At 38.2% G+C, this 16,750-nt stretch overlaps 1 protein-coding gene across 1 annotated transcript in view; it reads left to right on the top strand.

Annotated features, from left to right (window-relative positions):
* The first annotated feature begins 3,025 nt into the window (after positions 1-3,025).
* Positions 3,026-16,750, top strand: part of LOC107296099 (protein SSUH2 homolog) — a 33,775-nt gene continuing 20,050 nt past the window's right edge. Inside the window, exons 1-6 of the mRNA XM_015825443.1 lie at positions 3,026-3,091; positions 5,595-5,724; positions 6,062-6,122; positions 11,122-11,246; positions 13,795-13,857; positions 15,129-15,226. Coding sequence (XP_015680929.1) covers positions 3,039-3,091; positions 5,595-5,724; positions 6,062-6,122; positions 11,122-11,246; positions 13,795-13,857; positions 15,129-15,226 — 530 coding nt within the window. The 5' untranslated portion in view covers positions 3,026-3,038. The remainder of the gene's footprint in view (positions 3,092-5,594; positions 5,725-6,061; positions 6,123-11,121; positions 11,247-13,794; positions 13,858-15,128; positions 15,227-16,750) is intronic.

Below are 16,750 nucleotides of genomic sequence, written 5' to 3'. Positions count from 1 at the left end.
CTCTCATTTGTTTGTAGAATAGTATTATAGATTGCTAAAAATCTATCGTGACTAAATGTTGACTGACATGCTTTTCTTTCCACATATGAATTGGATAATTTTACATTTACCTTAGAATATGAAGAGGTTTCAAAAGCAAAATGAATGCATCATGCCATCGGGACAATCCTTCCTGACTTTTAGTAGATCATTTCTGACATTGTATCTGGGACTGTAAACTCTGTCTCTGTCTCTCCCTCTCCCTCCATCCATCCATCCCTCCATCCCTCCCTCCATCCCTCCATCCATCCATCCCTCCATCCATCCATCCCTCCATCCCTCCATCCCTCCATCCCTCCATCCCTCCGTCCGTCCGTCCGTCCGTCCGTCCGTCCGTCTATCTATCTATCTATCTATCTATCTATCTATCTATCTATCTATCTATCTATCTATCTATCTATCTATCTATCTATCTATCTATCTATCTATCTATCTATCTATCTATCATCAAGAATAATTAAACACAATATTAAAAAATAATGAAAAGGCAAAGGGAGGGCTTTCAGGGCAACAACCAGCCCCACAGGTTGCATGTTCTTCTGTGCTCTCTAAGCAAGACCACAGAGCCATGTCGTTCACACCTTTCCTGAAGGCCAGGAGAGTGGGGGCCTGCCTCATCTCACATGGTGTAGGCAAAGGCAGAAAAGGTCTCTTCCTGGACCCCGCTAGTTGGAATCCTTTAACTGATGGAGTCTGCAGCATATCTTCCCTGCCTGATTGAGCGGGATGGATAGATTTTAATGGGCTGAAGATAGATCCGTAAGTAGCTTTGCCCCATATTCTATATGTTATGCACAAAAATAAAATGGCTGTTTTGTATCATTCACTGTTTACATTTAAAATAGCTACCCTGGAACTGGAATCAGAGCCTGAAAGTCCTTCATTGCCCCTTATGGATATGTTTACCCCAGTTGGTCTCGATACATGGACTTTTCGTGATCATGGTATGTATACATAACCCATTGAGCTGTACTGATGGTTGCATTTGTATAACTACAGGAACACAAGTTCTTTATCAGGGCAGTGTTTCTTATCTTCTTGTATTTTAATATATGCGTGTGTTTTTTAAAATAAACATTTCTACATGTTAGACAATGAACTTTTTTCTGTGCAGAGATACCCTAGTAGCTCAATCTTGAACATAAAGGGATTCCTCTCAGTAGATTGCCTTCTGTCTTAGAAAGAAGTTCAGGTAATATCTTCAAAGAACCTTTCCTTGAATTCCAAATTAGAAACATTCAAGTTCTCAAAACATCCTTGTTGAAACATAAGATTTGGGGAATTTAAAAGAGATCTTTCAGCGCTAATATGAGCCAAATCTACTTCTTTCAAGCTCCTGATCTGCACTGCAGAATTATTCTTTTTGTCCTATATATGGACAAAGAATTAGTGGAGCCCTTGGTGTTCTTCGAACATTTTATTACCCAACTAAATAACAACATCAGGGCTAGAAAGTGTAGGGTTTTCTCCCTTTTATATAGAATAACTTGCCCTGGAGGGGGTATGATTTTTTTTTAAAAAAAGTCAATTTCTTCTGAATTTAACTTATAGATGGCACAACCCTATTTAAGGCTGAAAGATATTTATAGAAAATATAAAACAGTAACAGGAGACTAAATCATAATATTCTTAATGCAGTCTTTGTTCATAAATTGGAATTCCTGGCTTTAAAAACATAGCAAATGAGTGTTCTTTCAAATATCAACTGGATTGATCAGAGCAATACTATAACTTGGGGGGAAAATGTTGTGCTCGATGAATCATGTGCAAATCATGCTCTATGAAATGCTGGAGAAGAAAATCTTGGAATTATAATGATGTATTGTAGGCTATTTTGCTTGTGACCCTGTTAGGACTTTAGTGGAAATCTGTTAAAAATAGAGAATGTCAATACTGTCTGTCTTAAGTATAGCTAATATATTTGTTTATAACATGACATCACTGGAATATAATATAAATTGGTGGATTAAAGGAAGACTAGTGAATCACAGATCATATTTTTAGGTCTTTGTGATCTGAAGGAGTGCTGTGCACCTGAAATTAATAGAATTGAAATAGAATAACAAACTGGTAAATGTGCTTTAAATAATAACCAAAACTTTTTACCTGAGGCATCACCATCAATCTTGTAAAGTGTAAAAAAAAACTTTGCTCAGTTTCACATTAAAACAATACCTAGATCTTTTTGTGTAGATTTTTTTTTTGTAGTTTGGTTAGGACTAAAAGCAAAATATAGAAATAACATAAAGTACAGTATTATCTTATCCATATGTTGCCCTATTCCATGATAAAGTATTCTAATTAATTCTCATAAAAATACTAACATTATTTTTAGTATGCGTCAACTTATGTGTTGCTATTAGTAAAAAAAGTTGAAAAAATATACTACTGAAAAATACAGCTGTTCTCATGTGACTTTTAAGATTAATAGCATAGAGCTATGATAGCTCAGCTATCTACCATATAAATCTTCCTCAGGCACGTAGTTGGCAAATGCCATATAACAGAATATATAACAGAGTTATGTTGAAGGTCCAGATTCAAACTGCAAACACTCTCCTGCTGATTATGTTTTATGAGTTTAATTTGGTTTCAATGCTTTTACATATATTTTGCTTTTTTTAAAAATTTGCATTTTGCTTACTGTTTTCCTGTTGCTATTTTAATTGTGTGATTCTCCCAGAGTCACACATATGAGATGTGTAGCTAGGCAAATGGAACAAACAAACGAATGAATAAATAGAGAATAAATATGATTCAGAGAATAAATAGACACATTCATAGCAGCAGCTGGTGAGAACACCTCAAACATCATAAATCATCTTTAGAGGCACCACACGAGCACAGAAAGGGGGTCTGATTGAACATGCCATCAGTGCTATGAGTGATTTTCTCTAGTTTTCATGTTGTACCCATCACTGTATGTATTTATTCATCATTATTCATTCTTCCTTGAACCTTTCCACCTAGGCAGGAAAAAGTTATTTCCACCTCCGGAGATGATGCAAAGACTTAGTGAACAGAGGAGCAACCCTGTGTTGCTGGAGTGTAGGTAAGTCATTTTTTATTGCTTTTTCTTTTTGAAAATGTCCTCGCTCTGGTGCTAGTAATTTGCTGAATTGCTTCCTTGCTCAATTTAGCAAAAGCTAAATCAAACCTGCAAATTCAATGAGTTGTCATCTCCAAGCAAGACAATAGAAGACTGGACCAAGTTAAAAGACTTGGCCTTATAGGAGTCTAGCAAGTGCTGACTGCAATTCATTTCAACATAATGTCAACTCTGCAACAAACCTGGCTGCAGCCATCTTGGTCGTTCTAGGTTGCCACACGAAAGGGAGGGGCTGCGGAGTGTCTTTGTTAGTCAAAACAAAACACTGTCCTGTGGGAACCAAGGTAATTCCTTTCTCCCAGGGTAGAGGGTTAGGCATTTTGTTAGAAAGCCCACCAAATCATTCTATTGGGGAATGTACTGTCAATTCTCAAATGAATTTGGCTGAAGCCATTTTCCCTTCATTTTCGGTTGCCACAGAATTGGGAGGGGGGATGAGTATAGTTTAGTTTAGACAAAACAATAAATTGTCCTGTGGGAACCAAGGTCATTGCTGATTGCATTTTGGCGGGCTAAAGCTTCCTGCGCAAGTAGTTAATTGGGGAATGTGATTTATGACATATTATTGGGATGGGAAGTTCAACTTTGTAACATTGTAATCTTTGGTTTCACTTTTGATCATGCCAATACTATGTAGCCAAATAAATGTGTTCTTTAAGGAAACCTTTTTGGCTTGGAGTTGTCTTTTACTGATCTCATCTATTGGAACCATGACATGTAGCTGATTTCATAGCAATGGGTAGTTTTACTTTGTAATAGTGAAACCCTTTGGAGGGAATTTCAGACTTGGTTTTACTTTTGACTATGCCCATACTTTGTAACCAATAAACATGTTCTGAGAGAAAGCTCAAGCCTTGGAATTCTGATTTGTTGGTATTCATCTATCGCAGTGGTGGCGAACCTATAGCACACATGCCAGAGGCGGCACTCAGAGCCCACTCTCTGGGCACGCATGCCATGCCCTGGAGAAGGTAACTGCCCCTCTTCAACCAGCTGCCTGCTAACTCACTGAGGTCCCACATGACTGGATGCATCCAGGCATGGCTGGTTTCCCTCCCCCCTGTCCCATCCCTCCTGGCCTCGCATGCTCTCCTTTTCCCAGGCACGACCCACTGCATCACCTCCTCAGCTGTTGGCCGGCCATCCAGCTCAGAGGTGGCTTCTTTGAACTGCTGGTGGTGGGCTGCGGAGCCCCAGAGTGCACCAGTTGAGGGGCTGGCAGGCTTTGGCTGCTAACGGACACCATTGGCCCCCATGTGCTTGCTGGCATCTGTGTGTGGGGGCCAATGGTGTCAGGCAGCAGCCACCACAGCCCTTGCCTTGCCCATGGCAATGGCACCCCCAGCCTGCCTCGCTTCACCCTGCAGGACAAGCCTGTCTACTGCCCCACCTGCCAGAGACCCCCTGGATCTCCCCCAACCCTGCCCACCCCCCATAAGTGTCCCTCCCCAGGAGCAACATTGAGGTGACCACGCCCACCTTGGCCATACCCACCCAATTTGCCATGACCACCACACCCACGCCATCCCGTGGGCCATGCCCACCTGGCACCCAGCAATAAATAAGTGGGTTTTGGGTTGCAGTTTGGACACTCGGTCTCTAAAAGGTTCTCCGTCACTGATCTATCGCAACCATGACTCATAATTTTCTTCCCTATGCCACCCAGGAACCAGAGTGTAGAAAATAATAAAGATTCAAAGAACATAGAGAATCATTTGTCCTTTCCACCTATATTATATGTACAGGTAATCCTTGACTTACAACAGTTTGTTTAGTGACCATTCGAAGTTACAACGGCATTGAAAAAAGAAACTTATGACCATTTTTCACACTTATAACCATTGTAGCATCCGCATGGTCACGTGATCAAAATGCAGATGTCTGGCACCTGACTCACATTTATGATGGTTGGCAGTGTCCCAGGGTCATGTGATCACCTTTTGCGACCTTCTGACAAGCCAAGTCAATGGGGAAACCAGGTTCACTTAACAGCCTTGTTATTAATTTAACAATTGCCGTGATTCACTTAACAAATGTGGCAAGAAAAGTCATAAAATGGGGCAAAACTCACTTTACAAATGTTTCACTTAGCAACATAAATGACCACTCAATTGTGGTCATAGGTCCAGGACTACCTGTACTGAAATCAAACGGATATATTCAGAATTAGACATTTCACAAAGAAGTCTTCAGTAGGGTAGCCAATTCTGAACCGGCGTGTCAAAAACATGTTATTCCTGAAGTATGGTGTTTGGCACTTATTAATGAAACATGGCCCAAAACACTAGCCAATGTGTTCTTCATAGACGATCATTGTTCTCTGCCATTGGAGTTGCAAGGCTTAAGTCATCAGCTTCAATTTAGTCTGTTTTACTGGAGATGCCACAGACCGGATGCATATATGCTTTAGAATTGAATGTGTGCTTTCTGTCTTGTTAATTCCCAGGTTCCCTAGAATGACAGATGACATGGCCAGAAGTGCACTGCTCAGTTTTGTCAATTCCAAATGTTGCTATGGCAACAGAGCTGCAGGCGAGCTCCTCATTCAGGAATTGAAGCCACAGACCTTCCACAGAGTGAGTGTTTTGGGATAGGTTGCCAGGGAGTGAACAAAGCCAGGTGGGGAAAATCAATAGCCTTGCACAAGTGAGACTTCTGCAACTGTTAGAAACTAGAAAAATGTGATGTTTGTTTAGAAGTTGGACTAACTCCTGAAGCCCTATAGGGGTAAACAAAATGCTTTAATGGCCTCAGTAACATTTTTTTCCAAAACCATGTTGATGATGGTAGACAGGGTGATCCAGAAGTGAGTTAAAATGATGTCTCAAAAGATCCAAAATAGAAAAATAATTCTTTTTCTCAGACTAAGGTTTCTAGAATTAACATTTGATGACAAGTTGTGTTCCTCCACAGTATCGACTGGAAACCTTTAATGAAACAAGAGCATGTGAATGGACATTTGAGCCTTATGCCAGTAAGTAAACATTTAAAGAGATACATTACTTCCAACCAAATCTTTATAAAGAGTTTTTGGCAGAAAAGGGTCCAGTCATTAAATGCAACCTGCGCATACCACTTGTAAACTTTCATTTGTATCTAAACATACAAATGAGCTTAGGACTCCCAGTTTCCAAATACATACATGTGTGGAATTTTGCATCAAATTCGTCCAAATATGGTATTTGATACAAACCCCTGAAAATCCCAGTTTTTTTTTAAGAAACAATTTATCACGAACACCTATGAGAGACAATATTCAAGGAGGTAGTTTTCAGTGGCATAGAATTAGGCGAATGTGTTGGTAAAACAAAAAAGAAATCTCTAAATTTCCCACTAATAAATACCAAACATTGATATTCCAAGAAGGTTATCACCAAGTACTTGCTCAGTGATAAGCCAATAAATGATAGGATCATTGTTTGTTAGAAATAGTGGATGTCCAGGAAGTGTTAGTACATAATAAGTATATGCACTTACTAGAGACATAGTGATAGAAGACATTGAAATGAAAAAAAATATATATCAAAAATTGATAAATACAGCATTTTGAAAGAACAAAATATTGTTAATGGGGTGAGTGGAATGCGTAAGTGGAAAAAATGGAAAAAACTGATGTTAAAAGAAGTTTTGGATTGGCTAAATGCAATAATGCAGGAGATATGTGAAATAAAATCATCATGTGATTTTGTAAAGAAAGATTGAGAAACAGGACCCCTGGTAAAAAGATCAATTGAATAGTTGGACACTTTTGAAACTGGCAGTGCACATTAATAGCAGCTAGAGGAGCTGTCTCTCTGAATTCTACATGTGTGTTGGCAAATGAAGTGTTGGTTAGATTAGACCAGGGGTCTTCAAACTTGGCCCTTTTATGACTTGTGGACTTCTCCTCCCAGAATTCCTCCCAGAATTCCTGGCTGAGGAATTCTGGGAGTTGAAGTCCACAAGTCATAAAAGGGCCAAGTTTGAAGACCCCTGGATTAGACATTAGTCACAACTCACTCTTTTCACCTGGCCAGAAAAATACGAGAGCAGGAAACTTGAACAATAATCTTTGTAGAGATGTGAGGGAGCATTTTTATCTCAGAATTTTAATCAATCAGGGTTAATGTTCCATCACATTTTCCCTGTGTCTATAGTAGCAATCACAATAGACAGAGCCAAAGTTACAGCACCTCTACAACCTTAAGACAGGAGATATTGCCAGTTTTAGTAGTTAAAATGGCCTGTTTTGAGTTCAAGGACACTTGAGTTTCAAGTTCTTCTTTGTCCACTGGGTGACTTTGGGTTGGTCACCTTCTCTTAACTCAACCCACTTTCTCATATAGGTGTGCTTAGTACAAATAAAATAAGCCAAGAGCTTCATACCCTCTGCCTTGAGTTCTCAGAGGAAAGATGACATAAATGAATGTATATATGTTTCTTGTTCACTTACATACTACACAAGTCCAGTCACAAGGTAGGGAGATAGCAGAACAACTAGCCAAATTTTTAAAAAAGGATCTAAATATTAAAAAGAATAAATTATTTACATACTATTAACAGTGAATATTTAACATAGTATAAACAATTTGTTCCAGTATATTATAGAAGCACAGACCTGGAAGCAATCCTAGAGGTCATTTATTCCAGTTCCCTACAAGTGCAGGGTCCGCTAGAGCTTTTCTGACCAATGACCATCCTCCCTCTGGTTGAAGATCCCTAGCAAAGGCAAAGTTATATATTAAGCGGCAGCACTTTTATGCTCCTTCAGATGCTAAAAATTGTCCTTGGATACTTTGCATCTTGAATCAACAGAAAAAAGTCCTTAGCTACTTTAGGGGAGAAAAAACAGGGCCTTTCCATCAACTTGCTCCTGGCATAATACAATAGAACCCTGAAAGTCTTAGATACAAACTTGCTTGAACTAATAATTTTGTTAAGGTCAAATGGACTAGTTTTTGCAGAAGAGTAAAAGCCTCCTGCTAAAGTAGTTGGTGTAACCTATGGTGAAAAGAGATGAAGGTTGCCAAGGGGAGGACTATGATCTAAACATTTGAATTACCTCAAGGTGAGATGGGCAGAAAATCAATCAATCAATCAATCAATCAATCAATCAATCATCAATCAAACAAATAAAGTTCTTGTATGCATTACAAGGGTTTCTAATTCACTTTAAGTGGTTAAAAATTAACTTTCCTTCAGGATGAGAAATTCTTGCAATATCTGAAATAATAAAAACTTTGAGAATGACAGTCTTGGAAAGAGTGACCTCACATAATGATATTCTGCCCCCAGAAAAACCCTAAGATAAGATAAGATAAGATAAGATAAGATAAGGCAAGGCAAGGCAAGGCAAGGCAAGGCAAGGCAAGGCAAGATAAGATAAGATAAGAATCAAACCATAGTTTGCAGTTATTTGTTCATTAGTCAAATTTCTATAGTTATGCATTTATGGATGTTACTGTATGAAAAAATCAGAGACATTAAAATTCTCCATTCAGTAGTTCTATGCATGAAAAAGTAGATTTAAAAAATGAGATTATGTAGTTATCATAATCATTTAGAAAATCTAAGGTAAAAATAGGTAAAAATGGAGTGGAAAAACTAAATAAAACCATTCTTAAGGGAAGAGTTGGTTTGGTCTAGAGCAGGGGTATCAAACTGCTGGCCTGTGGGCCGTTTGCATCATGCAGAGGCCACGCCCACGCCAGCTCCGGCAATGCAAAAAAATGTTGTGATACATCACAACACATCACGTGACGTGGTGAGTTTGACACCTGTGGTCTACAGGTTAAGGCACCAGGCTAAAAATCAGGAGTCTGTGAAGTCTGTCAAGTTCCTCTTTAGCCATTAAAAATGACTGGGTGACGATGGGCCAGTCATTCTCTCTCAGCCCAGCTCATCTCACAGGCTTGTTATTTGTGGGGAAAATAGGAGGAGGGAGGTATGTTTGTTGGATATGTTTGTCACCTTAAGTTATTTATAAAAAATGAAAAGGGTGGGATATAAATAAATAAAAATAAAAAGAGTTCTTCAAGACTCTTTATTACTGTGTCCCCCCCCCCATTTTTGCAGCCAAGTACAATTTCCCTCTGTAAAATGCCATTGATCCAGTGGTGGGATTCAGCCAGTTTGCATCACTTCGGCAGAACCAGTAGCTAATTTTTTTGTTGCCCAGGCCCAGAATGGACTTCCAGAAGTGGCATCCACACAGAGAACTGGTTGTTTACATACTTGAATCCCACTACTGCATCAATCAAATAAAATATTGCAGTATTTTCCAGTCATAGACTCAGGAGCTAACAGAAAAAAATATGGACTCTGTTTTTTTCGTTTCACTGATTTATAAGTTTGGGGAAACACGGAAATCATACCTGTAGGAAGATTAATTACTAAAGTTTGTTAAATATTTTTTTCCTAATTTTCTTAAAACCTTTAATCCAAATGAATTTCTGTAGGGGCTAGGGGAGACTGCAATATGTATCAGTTTGCCTGTAACTCCTGCTATACACCAAGAAAAGTCTTGATCAATAAAATGTAATTTTGTACAGTACAATGTCATCTATGAATTATTTCTACAGCCAATTCCAGATGACTTGTTAAAATGGATGTGGAGAGAATTTTATGCCATGAAGACTTTCAAGCTGATTCATCAAATTCAGATTATAAATTCTCTTCCCATTTTTAAAAAAAAGACTTTCAAGAAAACCTGTCAATATTTGATATAAAGAAAGGTACAATATTGGACTGGTTCCCTTGATTCTAAACAAAGTGTGAATATACCATTTGTGAAATATTTTTAATGATTGTAATTGATGTCATGCAATAAGCCTTAACTTGTCATCTTTGACTCCAGTTGGAACTTGTGATGAATTCTTTGTAAAATATATTCAGCAGAGACAAGTTTTCCATCTCTAATCGATCTCTGGTCCTACCTGTTATCTGGAATCTTGTTCTGTCTTTCAGATAGTATATCAGCAATACAGCACAGAAACGAGGGGATTTATCCACCTTTTTGTTTCTGCCTTTATTTCTCTCTTTCTTCGTCTCTTCTGTGGCTGATGGCAAGAGCCTGGCAAGTAACTTGAAAGTGGGAGAAGGAGAAAAGCAATATAAATGATAGCTGGCACAAATCATTTTGCTGCCTGATACAGAGCAACAAATGAACTTTCTCTCTTTCCTCCCCAGTCAACATGTGTTGTGCTCAAAGACAGGGAAATTCCAAGCAAGCTTTTCTGTCCATCGCTAACAATAAATATACATTCAGTCTTTGAGTTTAATGGTCCCATTATTATTTTTTTAGTGTCTTCAAGTCAGTGTTGACTGGTGGTGATTGACTGAACAAATCCCTGCAATTTTCTTGCAAGACATCAGAAGTCATTGCCTCCTTTTTAGGGCTGAGAGAAAGTGACTGGCCCAGGTTACCAGCTGGTTTTGTGCCCAAAGCAGGACTAGAACTCACAATCTCCCAGTTTCTACCATGATGCCTTAGCTGCTACAGCCAGGATGGCTCCCTCTTAGTCCCACATCCAGGATATTATAACAACAACAACAGCAACAGCAACAACAACAACAACAACAACAACAACAACAACAACAACAACAACAACAATAATAATAATAATAATAATAATAATAATAATAATAATAATAATAATAATAATAATAATAATAATAATAAAGTTGGAAGGGATCTTGGAGGTCATCTAGTCCAATCCCCTGCTCAGGGGCAAGCCTGCTGAATAGATTCCACGATTTTGTTGCAGGTCCCAAATCTATACTCTCAAGACAATAAAATAACGTAATAATGTAGTAAAATAAATGCAATACTATGGATCAGCCACGATAAATATAAAAAATTGATAGGAATGTCTGATGAGAATAAATATAATTCAAAGATGCACTTTTAAAATGTTAGTTTCATTGACCACAATGGATTAAAAAGTACTAAATCCTTTGTTGGATTGTAGCATATATTTGTTTTATTTTATCAGATACTTTGGTGGATGGTCCACAAAATGGTGTATCTCCTCGACCTTGGGATATTAAAGTCCAAGTGCCACAGATGTTTCAGGAAGACACAAAAAAGTTTCGTGTTCCCCATTCTTCTTTACTCAAGGTAATTTTATCAAAACAAACAACAAACAAAACAAAATACCCCATCATTTGTTAAAACCATATTTTGATTAATGCTACTTTCTCACTTAACAGCGGAAATGTTGGGCTCAGTTGTGATCGTAAGTCGAGGACTACCTGTATATATACCACCTCTGCCGAGCGTAAAACCCCCTTAAACTTTTAACATTTTACTCATTGCCACCTTTCATGTATTATCAATCACAATTCTGCCAAATATCTTCTTAGGAAAGCTTAACAAACTAATTGGTCTATACTGTTTATATTCACTCTTGCTACCTTTCTTTTTACATAGGGATTCAAAATTGGCATTCCAACAATTATCAAGCACAAAACAGTTTTACCGTAAATAGTAAATGTCAGCTCCATTCAATAAAACAAACCACAGGCATATTTTAACATTTCTCCAATTTTTCAACATTCTCACCTATTTATGACTTCATTTCTAACACTTTTTCCCCCTGAACACTAATGTTTACAATTCCAGTCTTTGATAAATCACTGTAATTCCTGTGCCGATTTTTAAAGTGCTCTTTCCAGCAACCTCTCACTTCTGCTTCATCCCAAATCTTTTTACATTTTTATTTTAAATTCTCTTTGCTGGGAACTCCTTATTTAGCCCTCTTCCCCCATTTTCAATGCATTTTTTGTTTCCTTCACAACCACTGTTTGCTCTGCCTCTTTTAATCTTAACCATTCTTTGTTTTCTTTAGCGCTCTATATAACATAATAATTTCCACTATTTTCTAAACAGCTTCAATTTCTTACCTTTCACTCAAATTCATTCTTTTGGGAGAGTAATATTTTTTTTCTTTTATTTTTTTCATGTAGGATTGATACTGCCTCTTCTTACAATTTCACCATATTCACTCTATTTTATCCATTCTTTCTTTTTTTTCATGTCCCTTCCCCCCCCCGATTCATTCACACACACACACACACACACACACACACACACACACACACATTCCACATTCATAAGCTTTCATTATTCTTGTATTCTTGACTAACTGAATTGTTCGTCATAAATAATGAAGACGTTTAATATTTATTTCATAGAATCTTAGACCCATGGAGCTGGAAGGGACTGTTGTTGTTCAGTCAATAGGTCATGCCCAACTCTTTGGGACCCCATGGACACCAGACATCTCTGTCCTCTGCTATCTCCCTGAGTCTGCCCAAATTCATGTGCAGGGCGTCAATGACACTATCTAACCATCTCATCCTCTGTGGTCCCCTTCACCTTTTGCCTTCAATCTTTCCCCACCTCAAGGTCTTTTCCAAGCAGTCCTCTCTTCTCATTTGGTGGCTGAAGTATTTGAGCTTCAGCTTCAGTATCTGTCCTTCCAAAGAACAGTCAGGGTTCATTTCCTTTAGGATTGACTGATTTGATCTCCTTGCAGTTCAAGAGTCTTTTCCAACGTTATCTGTACAGGCCATTTAATACAAACTCCTACTCAGTGCAAGATCCACTAAAACATTTCTGACTATGATTTTTGTTTTTGTTTCATCATCTCCAGCAAAGCAAAACTCACCACTTCATGTGGCAGCCAGTTCCACAGCTAACAGCCAACAAAATCAGGGAGCCCATTTTCACATCTTAATCACTGTGGAATTAACTCATTTGTCCTGTTCCCCCCCCCCATTCTGTCTAATAGCTCATCATATATTTGAAGACCACTGTGTTTCCCTTTATTAGTCTGTTCTGTAGATTGAAGGATTAATACCCAACCTTTTAATCATTCCTCATGGGATTTTATTTCCAGATCTTTCATGGATTTGATCAGTTGAGGGTTTCACATGATGTCCTTTAAAAATATACAAAAGGTCTGGACAAGATTATCAGTTATCATATTTAAAATTTGGGAACGAATTGACAGGGGGAAAAAAGGCCAAATCCAGTCTGTCTCTGCAACAAACCATCATAATGTTGAATTTGAGTCACCTTGAAGCAAGATGGGCAGCAAACCAATCTAATAAATAATAAAATACATAAAATAAAATAATAAAGATACGGAGAGTGGGAATTGCCTTAGTGACGCATTTCATCTTGTGGAGGTGTGTTGTTCCCATCTTGTAGAGGTGTGTTGTTGATGAAATGAAGGGCCTGGTAGAGTTATGTTGCTCTGCCTCAACAAAGGCCTGAAGTGGTGCTGATCAGGACCAGCCCTCTTCTCCATTTAACCTTGAATTCAAAACATGAATTGAATCTGCTGTTATGGAGCAAAATGAAATTTCCATTGCACTTCCCTAATTTTAAAAAGTCAATGAAATATGGCTCTTTGATCCATATTTGCTTATGCTTTGTTATTAGAAATCCCTACAGCTGCTAGTCTTATACAGCATGAGGAAATATTTTTATTCTTTGCCATAATTACTTTACAACAGAATAGATGCATGTGAATACTTGAATTAGGTAAGAATAACTGCCTTTGTTGACAGTCATCCTTGCCTAATTCAGGTATCACCATATACAACTGTCTCTTTTAAGTAACTGTATGTAGTATGTAGGTGGGTCATTTCTATTTCAGGAATGTCATAAATGCCATGGCCGGGGCCGATACAAATGTAGTGGATGCCACGGTGGAGGCAGGGTGAGTATTGATGTGCATTAATTTGTCTTATGTTCTTTGATGCTAAAAAAAAGGGTATTACACATGCTTATTGTTCAACAGCATCGCTGAGCAACTTAATTCTATTTAAAACAGGAAAGTTGCACATGTTGCTATTAAAGCTCAGATTCCTGAGTTTGGTATGGAACTGATAAAAACTTAATCTCTGAATTTGTAAAATGATTTTTTATCCCTCCAAATGGCATGAATCTCAAGTATGTCAAAGCAAAGTGGAAAGCATTTATTAAGGTAGGTCAGATCTTTATATAAAATACAGAAACAAATGATACACCCATTCGGTATATGTGATATGTCAGAAAGCAAGTGATCAAACAAATTGATTATATGTGAGAATTGTCTATGGAGATTCTCAGTCATCCAGGTCGTGGTTGTCCCAAAGGAGCTTTTTCAAGAGGCAACTGGACTTTCTTTCTTTTTTTCTTTGAAAACATTTCACTTCTCACCCAAGAAGCTTTTTGGGTGAGAAGTGAAACATCTTCAAAGAAAAACAAGAAAATCCAGTTGCCTCTTGAAAAAGCTCCTTTGGGACTACATGTGAGAATTGAACAATAGAAAACATTAACTGTAGTTAACATTCTACAAGTGGCAAATGTATTTATTACATTACTGTCTTTGGCAGCTGGGTTTGCAAGTGATTTGAGGACTTTTGGAATATGTTTTCTATTGTTCAATTGCTGAAAAAGAAATTATCTTAGCTTAGAAGAAAAACATGCTTTCCTAAAGTTAAAAAAGAGGATCAGATTGCCATACTAAAAAACAAACAAACACCTTTTTAAAATGCTAATAATGAAGCCTAAAATTCCAGCTAAACATTCTGTTTTCTGTGAACTCAAATTTATTTCATTTCTGTATACAGGGGGTTGGACTAAAATACCTCCAAGGTCCCTTCCAACTCTATTATTATTGTTGTTATTGTTATTGTCAGTGCTTTTTTTGTTAAAAAAAAAAAAAGGGGGATGCCGGAACTCACACACGTCATACAACCCGCCTTGCCTACCCTACAAGGTTCCATCCAAAAAAGGTGCCGGAACTCCGTTCTGGGCGTTCTATGACACAAAAAAGCCCTGGTTATTGTTATTGTTGTTATCTGCCTGAAGAGAATTACAGACTGAGCTAAAAGAACTTCAGCCCAAATCAAATAAAAACCATGCCTTAACTATTCTGTTATTGCGTGTGTGTGTGTGTGTGTGCTTCATCCTGATGTTGTCTTAGCTATTTTGTGTCCTCCATAGATGAGGTGTGTCACATGTAATGGAGCCAGGAAAGCCAAAGCCAAACATTTAAAATATCAGAAACGGTGTCAGATGTGCTCAGGTACAGGTCGCAAAAGGTAAGGACTTTGAGAAAGTGATAATGATGAAGATAATGATAATAACAATGGTGACTGCTCTCATTTTATACATACGTTCATATACATGAATCCATTATACTATTCCCTTTCAGGGTTAGCAATATTATACAAAATGAATAAAAATAAAAAGAAATACTAAGTAAAATCAATTGAAGAGAGAAAAAAAGAAAAAGGAAAGAAAAGGAGACAAAATCTAGTTTAGACTATTATTCATTATATCCCTTCACGCCTTTCTATCCCTCTTAACTACCCTTGTTTCCAAAGCATATACTGTATTGCTTTTTGTTCTTTAAAATTCTCACTGTCCTCTTCTTGAGGATCTGATCATCTGATCATCCAACCTCAGCTTCCTTTGTCAACATTTTCTTCTTGATCCACTTGTATGTTTACTGATAAAGGGGAATACTTGTAGCATTGGGTTAAAATGAGAAGTTCTTGGTGCTCTCTGACCCTGATTGTTTTCTTGCCAGCATTTCTTGAAATATCTGCAAGAAAACAGCCAAACTCAGAGACCACCAAAGACCTCTCATTAGTATATTTCTTTTGCAATTCAATTTTCATTTATCTTATCTACGGACAAATCTTCAGCTTCTGTCAGCAGAGGCCACTCACTGCTTTCTGAGCAGGAACAGATGACGTAGTTGTCCTTCCATTCTGAGCCTATTGTAAACCCACCCCAGCTATGATTCAAAACTGCTGTTTTCCAACTCAAATCATATTAAATCCTTCAGAGTGGACGGTCACCAGCGCTCTGTTCTGTTTAACAGCAGTCCTTTCTCTGATTGGTTGCAGTGTCTCACATGTCACCTCCTCCCCTCTAGCAAGTCATCACTGATCTGTGAAGGAAGGAACAGTCCCTAAGAGGGAGTGCCCTGAACTGATGGATCAATGGCCACAGGAGCTAGCCAATGAAGACTGCCTTTCTGGATAGGTGGGAAGGGCAATCTGATGATATACATTACATGAAGTGTTAATACCACTTTACAATGCCTTGGTAAGGCCTCACTTGGAATACTGCATCCAGTTGTGGTCAACACGATGTAAAAAAGATGTTGAGACTCTAGAAAGAGTACAGAGAAGAGCAACAAAGATGATTAGGGGACTGAAGGCTAAAACATATAAAGAACGGTTGCTGGGTTGGGTATGTCTAGATTAATGAAGGGAAGGATGAGGGGGGACATGATAGCAGTGTTCCAATGTCTCAGGGGCTGCCACAAAGAAGAGGAAGTCAAGCTATTCTCCAAAGCACCTGAAGGCAGGACAAGGAGCAACGGATGGAAACTCATCAAGGAGAGAAGCAACCTAGAACTAAGGAGAAATTTCCTGACAGTGAGCACAATCAATCAGTGGAACAACTTGCCTCCAGAAGTTGTGAATGCTCCAATGCTGGAAGTTTTAAAGAAGAGATTGTCTAATATGGTATAGGGTTTCCTGCCTGAGCAGTGGGTTGGACTAGAAGATCTCCAAGGTCCCTTCCAGTCTGTTATTCTAATTCTATTTTTT

This window comes from Protobothrops mucrosquamatus, unplaced genomic scaffold (assembly GCF_001527695.2).
Source record: "Protobothrops mucrosquamatus isolate PMUCROS unplaced genomic scaffold, P.Mucros_1.0 scaffold2639, whole genome shotgun sequence".
Taxonomy (NCBI): domain Eukaryota; kingdom Metazoa; phylum Chordata; class Lepidosauria; order Squamata; family Viperidae; genus Protobothrops; species Protobothrops mucrosquamatus.
This window is presented reverse-complemented; position numbering and strand designations above follow the sequence as displayed.